At 38.3% G+C, this 9572-nt stretch overlaps 1 protein-coding gene across 9 annotated transcripts in view; it reads right to left on the reverse strand.

Moving 5' to 3' along the window:
• NHLRC2 (NHL repeat containing 2) overlaps positions 1-9550 on the reverse strand; it is a 64987-nt gene extending 55437 nt beyond the window's left edge. For 8 of the 9 annotated variants that reach the window (XR_012020563.1, XR_012020564.1, XM_072805240.1 and 5 more), the window contains exons 1-2: positions 9112-9550; positions 6005-6157 (exon numbers count right to left, since the gene is read on the reverse strand). Coding sequence is in view for 7 of the 9 variants with exons in the window: in XM_072805240.1 (XP_072661341.1) it covers positions 6005-6157; positions 9112-9391 (433 nt within the window). In the remaining 2 variants the exon portion in view is untranslated. The remainder of the gene's footprint in view (positions 1-6004; positions 6158-9111) is intronic. The other variant, XM_072805239.1, reaches the window with a different exon arrangement.
• Positions 9551-9572: the final 22 nt, after the last annotated feature.

Here is a 9572-nt window from a genome sequence, read left to right on the forward strand (position 1 = left end):
GGGAAGGGGCTGGGAAAGTACAAGAGGAGCCTTTAAATATTGTGTTGTGACAAGTAAGGAAGGGCTCAAAAAATGATAAGGACATGTCAAAAGGACATCAGTGATAGCCTAAAGAGGATTCCATTTGTCAAAGAGGGACAATATGAACATCTAAAATAATGATGGTGATGATTATAACCCAATAAATTAAGAATCTGTAAGTCAAATATCTATATATTTTACATGTGTGATACATATAGTGTGTGTATATATCATAATACATTATTACTTCAAAATATACATATATATATTCCTTCTGATAAACATACCCAACACCTCTTTGAAGAAGTAAAGATTATGGGGAGATGGGAACTGTGAAAAGGTGTTAACTAGATGAAGAGCATAAGGAAGGAGATCCATGGAGAGAAAACAACACATGCAAAAAAGAGTGCATGAACGAAGAGACTGAAATAGCTGACTAAGCACAGACAACGAAGGGGAGTGTGGGTCAAAAAAGAATAAACCTATAGATAGGATCGACCTTGTAAGTCATTTAAAGGATTTTTTTAGATTATCCTTCAGAGCAATGGAAGTCACATGGAGAATGAAGTGCAAGTCTCACAGATAATTTAAAATAAACTCATGACGTCCCCCTCCAAAGCTGTCCTTTCTATCGTGTTTCCTTCTACTGAATGGCACTAACATCTGTCCAATTATATAAGCCAAAAACCTACCTAGGATATCTCTGTAATAACCAAAGAGCCTTCTTTCACCATCCATATTTAATCCATGATCAAATCCTATTAATCTTATCTCTCTATAACTAGTTTCACGCTATTATCATGTCACACAGGGAGCACAATAGACTTGTCACAGATCTGTTGTATCCACTCTCGTCCACTAATTAGTTATCCACCTGGGAGTGGAACTAATCTTTAAACAAACACAAATCTCATCATGTCACCTCTTCTAGAAAATCTTCCACTGTCCTTTGTATAAAAACCAAATCTCATCTCTCCAGCATGTTCTCTACCCCTTTTCACCCCTCCCCTCAGGGTGTTATAATAACCTGGCCTTCCTTCAGTTCCTCCAGAATATCATTACTCCTCTTGCTTTGATGCTTAACACACAATGCTCCTTCAGCCTGGAAAGGGTGGTTCTTCACCCTTTCTCATCTAGTAAAGCTACACTTCTTTTAGACCTCAAACTCAATTTTTACTCTTAAGAAAGCCTTAATTTCTCCAGATTAAACTCCATTATTTGTTTTCATAGCACCCTATGATTTTCCTTCTTAGCACTAATCAGAAATTATAAAAATATTTGTGAGTATTTGATTATAAGTCTTGCCCCAGTTAACAAGACTGTAATTCCTAATCATTATTTAGGGATAATGCATGTTTTATTTTTCACTAGCACAGTGCTTAGTACATAGTAGAAAATAAAACAATGAATAGATAGGACATGAATAGTGAAGAAATTCATGTATTTATATAATATATAGACCATATCCTATTGTCTAAATAGAACATCTATATTAATCTACAAAGACAACTGCTAAGTAACGATGCCTCACATTTTTAGTGTCAATCTTAAAATATAGAGATTTTTAAAAAATTTTGCTTTTTCCTGTTAATCGTACACAATAAAAAATAGAATGTAAAAGATTCTTCACTTTATGAATCTTTTGCCAGCACAGGGATCAATAAAATATGGAAGGAAAGGAAGAGACAGAAGGAGGGAGGAAAAGAGGGAGGGAGGAGGGAAGAAGCCATATAAAATAACTGCTTATAAAATATTAGTAATAACAAATTCAAAAAATCATTTTAAAAGCTTCAAAGGTCTTATTTTCAGAGAGATGTAGATATATAGAATTGTACTAGATTACAATTGTATATAGCAATATATACAAAATTGTTATATTTATAATAATATATAGTAGAAAGCATAGTTTAATCACAAACACTATAATAACCTAGTTAAATACAAGGATTGAAAACAGTTGAGTTTTACATGTTACAAAATTATAAATGGAGACATTCTAAGATCTAAAAGACAAACATGATACTTTACTAAGCAAGAAAGCATAAGGGTATTCCAAGCAGAGTGATCACTGAGTCAAGTCAAGAGGAACAGTGACCCTGAGGAACTAAGGCTAGAACACCCCGAGGGAAGAAGAGAAGCATATGCAGAGGTAGGAATTTAGGTTTCATACTAAAAAACAATGGAAACATGAAACGATCAGAATCCCTGAACACTAAAGCAAAGAGCCAAACAAATTTGAATTTTTTTTTGGAATTTCAAAAACTTACATTGCCCTGTGTCTCTCCTGAAACATCCTAGAACTAGTCTGTCATAAATGGACCAATATTCCCATCATAATTCAGCTACTTATTTTTTTTAAGATTTTTATTTATTTATGAGAGACACAGAGAGAGAGAGAGAGGCAGAGACACAGGCAGAGGGAGAAGCAGGCTCCATGCAGGGAGTTCAACGTGGGACCCGATCCTGGGTCTCCAGGATCACGCCCTGGGCTGAAGGCACCGCTAAACTGCTGAGCCACCCAGCTGCCCATACTTCATCTATTTAAAAACAAAATAATATATGGACTGCTGCAAAAAAAAATATAAAATGTATGCAGATGAGAATTAACATAGCATGCCTGACTGGTACTCTTTCGAAGGCCTGCTTATATGGCTGGCCTTTGCCTGGATTTCAGGAGGGTTCTCGCCATTCCCTGAACAGATAAGAGCGACTCATTACCTCTAAACTGGTCGTACAAATCATATGGTTTATGCTGAACACTTACTTTCCTTGTGGGACTCTAGAATTTTCCCTACATACCACCAGGCAGAAGCTGCCTATTTAGGCAGTCCCCAATAAAAACCTTGGTTGCTGAGTCTCTAATGAGAGTCCCTGGTAACATTTCAAATGTGCTGTAACAACTCCTTGCTAGGGAATTAAGTTGTTTTGTATGATTCCACTAAGAGAGGAGGAAGCCTATGTTTTGTCTCCTCTGAACTTAGCCTCACCCAAGCATCTTTTCCCTTTGCTGCTTTCACTTTGTATCCTTTAGCTATATCAAGTTAGAGCTGCGAGTCCTCCTAAAGAATTAAGGAACCTGGGGATGGTACTGGGAACTTTGACAATCGAATTATAAATGGACTCACTGAAAGGTTTAGTTTCATTATAAAATTAGAACTGCATTCTAATTTTTTAAAAAGTATAAAACAGAAAAATGTATCTACTACATAGTGAGAGTACCAGCAATTATCCTGTAGTACCATGGCATTGGGTTAAGTCTGATTTAATCAGGGGCACCTAGGTGGTTCAGTGGTTGAGCATCTGCCTTTGGCTCAGGTCGTGATCCCGGGGTCCTGGGATCTAATCCATCAGGCTCCTCACAGGGAGCCTGCTTCTCCGTCTGCCTATGTCTCTGCCTCTCTCTGTGTCTCTCATAAATAAATAAATAAAATCCTTAAAAAAAAGTCTGATTTAATTATACATTAACATATACCTAGCAGTCACATTTTAAAATATGTCATGTTCCTAATAGATGTTTTCTTATAACTCAAGAGTACCTTTCCTTAATAGCCATTGTGCTAAATTTGGGTATTACATAATAACATACCATTGATGCATCTAGTATAAAAAGACAAATTATAAACTCACGAGTAGAAACAGAAAAAAAAAAATCCTAAAACCTGAGGTACCAGTCCGTTTAATGTTAACGTGCTAAATCATTATTAATAACAAGCTTTGGGCACAGCTACATCCTTAAATATCTAAAGACCAGAACCATTCATTACTATTAAATATCTTTTTACTTTGGCTCTGCATTTATAATGTCTCCTGCCATTGTGAAAATGATACTGGTCACCATTACAAATTTGATTTTAAAGGCTGTTTTACAAAGGAAAGAGACTGGGTATTAATTTGGATCATTTTCAGGCTGTTTTAGAATTAATAAGCACTTCCTCACTTAGCTGAGCATTTCTGGCTGATAAAATGAACTGAATATTCCAAGGAATTTAAAATAGGCTGCTGAATGTCACTTCAAGAACTATTAACATTGCTGCAAAAACGTTCAGAAACATAGTAGATAGTAATGATACAAGATACATTGCTGTAAGAAAGCAAAATAACTTAGTGACAGCTTATTGAACTTTTATGTGATAATCTCTGGGTATACCTGCTTTTGTGTATATGAATTGAATGTATATTTTTAAAAATATAAAATATTTCTATTTTACCAGCATTACCAAACGATTAAGTTAATTGACCATATTTAAGATAATCTCCAGAAGACTGTAGTTGGTTAACTTAATTGGTTAATCCCACACGTGAAGCAAATTTAAGAACTTCTTGAAATGGGTCCTTGTAATATAAAAATATTTCTATGTTTCCAGCTTTTTCATAAAGTAGCACATTACTGAAATAATGTTTCCTTGACGTTATAGTGTTGAGATCACTTCAAGTATCTTACTTCTCAGAAGTGTATTTGTATGTAAAATAGTTTTTTGTCACAATTTGCTGTAACAAATCAAAAACAACCTTAAATATCTCTCTGTATCTTCAATGGAAGACAAAGGCTAAGCTATTAAGAAATGTTCATTCTTAATAATAAAACCTTTCACAACTGGTCAGAACCTAACCCACCTACCCAGAAGTCGCTACAATGCTGCCACACTGAACCCTAACCCTAACCTCTCCCCAAGAAGCCTACTCTTCCATGCTTCCCTGCTTATTTACCTGTTACTTCCTCACATTTTTCAAGTTCCAGCTTAACTGTTTCCCCCTCTGAGAAATCTTTTCCAATGCTTCTAGGCAAAGTGAATTCCTCCTTTCTTCAAGTTCCATAATGCTTTTTATTCAACTCCTGTTACATATTTCCTCGGCAGTTCAGAGTACCCTGCACATACTACATGTTCAATAAATGCACTTACTTACATGAGCTTGACCAAGACACATAGGCATCCAAAACCAGGAGGTAATGAGATACTCTTATTTCTCAAATTAATACAGATAAATTTATGAAAACATGACTTAACTACCAGGAATACCGGAGTTCTTGATAAATCTCACTGGCAATTTCAAGAGAGAATGTATTACAATTTACAAGCATCAGGGGTTCTACTCGTACTGAAGATTTTAATCTATTACCCCTTTTTAAAAATTACTCCTTTAAAAAAAAAAATTAAAAAAAATAAAAATAAATTAAAAATAAAAATTACTCCTTTTTAAAAACTAAGTTATCTTTCAATGCTCCATTCTCATTTTTACTCTAAGATCATTGATCCCCTCTTCTTTTTATCATTCCAACTGTGGAGCTTCAATTCATTTAAGACTAATTAAATGGAACCTTTAATTAGTTGCATTCACCCCATATGCTCTCCTTTTCAGAAAGAAAACAAGAGAAAAAAGATCTGAAAATATTTCAAAGTTCTAAAGCAAATACTAAGTAATCTCTTACATCTTCAGAATTTGTAATACCATAAAAGAGGATTTCCTAGTGTGCTTTGGAAAACATTAACCTTTCTAAATCATTTTTTAATAAAGCAGGGTCACAGAAAAAGTATCTGCTATAATATTTGGCATTCCACTGTAGTTCATGTCATCTGAAATTAAAGGAAGCCTAATCACATTTCCTAATAAGAACTTCAAACCTTTATATCTTAGTGAGAAGAGTGTAAGATTAGAGTCACAAGTTTCATTTTCTCATAGGAAAAATTTAGGTAAGTCTAAATATACAAAATGAACTTTTAAAAATACTTGATCATAAGAAAGTAAATTATGTCCTTAACCTTAGGGAAAAAATGTACTAAATGCTGGTTCTTTAGGAAGGCAAACCATTATCACTAAGCTTAACTCTTCATGAGAAGGTACATGAAGTCCTTAAATCATAGATTACAAATTACTTTTAGAACCATTGAAGTCTTGCCAAATGTTCATTTTCCTATGAGCAAATGAGTCAGCTCCAGTGCCTATGCCAGGACAGTCTGTTAGAAACCAATTAAAGGGCAGATACCTTCATCAGAGTATGTGTGTTCTAATGTATGAAGATCAGGCAATAGGTGAATACAGTTTATGCAGCAGTAGGTGAAGAAATCAAGGATGACTACTTTTCCACACAGATCCTTGTAGACAGAAAGAGGCTCTTCTGTGTTCAGCCATTCTAATCCTGAAATTTACACAAAATAAATTATCATGATTAAAGGAAAAGGCAAGGATAATCATCTAAAACTTTCCATTGAAATGTATGTAAACCAGTATTACTTCTAAGGAAGGGATGAGGGGTTGGGGTAAAATGGGAAAGATGCTATTATGGGGCAGTATGCAAATATAGTAAAAAAAAAAGTGACTAGATTCTTTCAGAAATAGTGAAATAGTCTGTGTGTGAAAGAAAGCAAGATCCAACACATTTAGGAAAAAACAAGAGTAAATATCAGATATTAAGAGGACACAATCAGGTTCAAATGAGCTTTGAGAATGAAACTCAATCTTAAGAATTTCGAGACAGGACTAAACTCAAAAAGGAGCAAAGTGTTAAAATATAAACATACAAAATGCCTAAGCCAATTTCATAAGAACTAAAGTGCTCTGGATTTGAATAAGACCTTAAATACAAAATACTTTAAATGCAAAGTTAAGCAAAATGCACTATTATAGATTTCATGGAAGCAACATTAATATTGATGAAGAATGTATTCCCTTCCCTCCAAAGAAAAATGGAATCTCATTAATCTGTACTTTTGTAAATCAGAATTTATAATTACTTGAGCATGACTTACAATTTTAACTATGCACTATAAAGATTTTTCTTAAAATTTAAAGTACAGTATCTCTATTTACCAATTTAGAAAAACAAAGATAATGAGTTTATTATTTATAAGTAAATGCAGCCACTAAATTATATCTCAAAGCGAGTATTTGGAAACAGTTTATAGAAACTGAAAGCCAAAGTTGGGTGGAATTAAGTGAATAATAACAGTTAATGACTAATAACAGTCACTGGAGTTACTCAAAACAAAATTCTAGGGCAGCCCGGGTGGCTCAGCGGTTAGTGCCGCCTTCAGCCCACGGCAGAAGATCCTGGAGACCAGGGATCAAGTCCCATGTTGGGCTCCCTGCATGGAGCCTGCTTCTCCCTCTGCCTGTGTCTCTGCCCCATCTCTCTCCTTCTGTGTCTCTCATGAATAAATAAATAAAATCTTTTAAAAACAAAACAAAATTCTAAAAAAAATTAATATCTGCAAATCAAACCAGCATTTCTGCCTTAATTAGTCCCACCTAGTAAGGTTTTAGGGTAGAGTGAACTCTTAATTATGCATTTTAATAAAGTGTTCATTGTATACCAGATCGACTATATAAAACTTCAAACTAATGTATATTTCATATTTTAATTGCAAAATATTTATGAATCGGTCTTTTAAATGTATTTTCTGTAAAAGGTCAAATGTGACTTAGACTGGAGGATAAAGAAAGTATTATTACATGTCAGTTATTGGGCTTACCAGGCTTAATAATAATAATAGTAATAAATTTTACAATAACAATAATCACAATGAAAATAATTTTAAAAAGCCATCAACATTTATTGAGATATCACACAAACTAAGAACTTTAGCTATATTACCTTTAATCCACATAATTAACCTGAAAGCTAAATACTGGTTCTATTTTATAAGGAAGTCATATAAGGCTTGGAAAAATCAAGTCCCTTGCTCATGCAACTAACAAATGAACTAGGATTTCATCCCAGATCTGTCTGAAATCATCCTTTATACCACAGTTTCCCATAAACATATCTCTTTGAAGAAATGAACAAAGTACACTGTTTGAGACAGAGTATGTTTATGACTTCTTGATTCTAGTTTACCGATCATGAAACCAAGAAGAAACTGGTTATCTAGTATTCTGAGCTCAATAATCAGATCCAGCAGAAAATCTGACTACGTCAGATACGAAGCCCGAATATTTTGCTGTATTATTTATGAGTCACTAAGGTCCTATCTCCTGGTAATAAAATACACCCACTGCGAATATAAACAACACTAGAAAATAAAAACACTGTCCCCAAACCTAGGGGGTCTCCTGCCACTTTCTAACACTATGTTATGTAACTAACTTCTTACAAAGTTTTTTAAAAAATATGCGCATATGTGTCTCATCTCTTAGTGTCTTTGACGGGATAAGCAGTCTTGCACCTGATTCTCCTGCCATCACCCCCCCCAACACACACACACACAATATTTCAAATTCTGTAGAGGGTTAGTAACGGGGGAAGAAAAAAAAAAAAAGCATGTTGGAAGGTGGGAGCAAAAGGCTTGGAAAGCCACACAGGACTGTTGTGAAAGGCAAGGTTCTGCTGAGATACTGACCCCGGCCATACCCAACCCATTAACTATACATGTGGTTTCAGTGTCCCCCCAGGAGACCTGCCAACACCAACAAAACAAGGCCAGTCCCAACCAAAGAAGGCAAAGTACGGCTTCGGCTTCGTTATCAACGGCAAGATGTGCTACTGGGAATATCAGCTCCCGGGTGTCCAAACACTCGGCTGGCATTCAAACCCTGGAGATAGGCTGTAATCAATTCAATTTCAAAAAAGAAAAAAAAAAGAAAAAAAGAAAAAAAAATGACAACAGAGTTCAAAGACCCTGAACGGAGAACGGTTCACAGCTGACACACGCGCCGGTCCGGGGGCTCCGGGTCATCCGGCTCGGGCAGTTACCCAGCCTTCCTGTGCCTCAGTTTCCCCCACGATCACACAGATACCACCTGGAGGGGGGGTAGGGGAGGAGTAAATACGAGAGGCCCCGTTGGTGTCGACGTCTGTGGGCAGCACACAGCGGGCCGCGAACGCGGGCAGGACGCGCAGAGGATGGGAAGGGCGGGGCAGGCATGGAAGGTCCGCTGGGCTCCCACGGGCCCCGGGCGGACGCGGAGGCGCACGTCGCCGCGCCCCGGGGGGCCACCTCTGGGACCCGGGGAAGCCGCAGGGGGCAGGCGAGGCGCCCCGGCCGCGCGGTCGCACCCCCCGCCCCCCGCCTCGCCCCCGCCTCAGGGGAGGGCGGCGGCCCCGAGCGAGGGGAGGTTCCCGCAGGGGTCCCCACCCCGCAGCCTGCCCCTCACCTTCCGGAAACTCGGGCACTGCCAAGTCCTGCTCCCAGCCGTCCACCTTCTGCAGATACTGGTAGACCAGGCTGTCCTTCTCCTCCTGCGTGACGGCGTCGAGCAGGGCGTACTCCAGCGAGGTCTGCGCCGGCAGCAGGCCCGCGAGGCTGCAGCCCCGGGCTCTGGGGGCCGCCATGTTCTCTCCGGACAGTCCACAGGCGGCCGCGGGGGCCCGCGGGAGGGTCTCGTGTGGGGCGAGAGGAAGCAATGGCCGGCCTTCCGTTTCACAACGGCACATTCACCTCACCCTCCGCCAGCCCCGCACTCCACGCACACGACACCTTTTTCTTTTCCGTGACCGTGCATTCCAGGGCTCAGGCACAAACCGCTGGAATTCCGGGGCCCGCAATTTTTACCACCGGCCCCAACCACCCCGCCCCTTCCAGAGCGTTTCCCCGGCTCGGCTGGACATTCGGAGC

The sequence above is a fragment of the Canis lupus genome, chromosome 29 (assembly GCF_048164855.1).
Source record: "Canis lupus baileyi chromosome 29, mCanLup2.hap1, whole genome shotgun sequence".
Classification (NCBI taxonomy): Eukaryota; Metazoa; Chordata; class Mammalia; order Carnivora; family Canidae; genus Canis; species Canis lupus.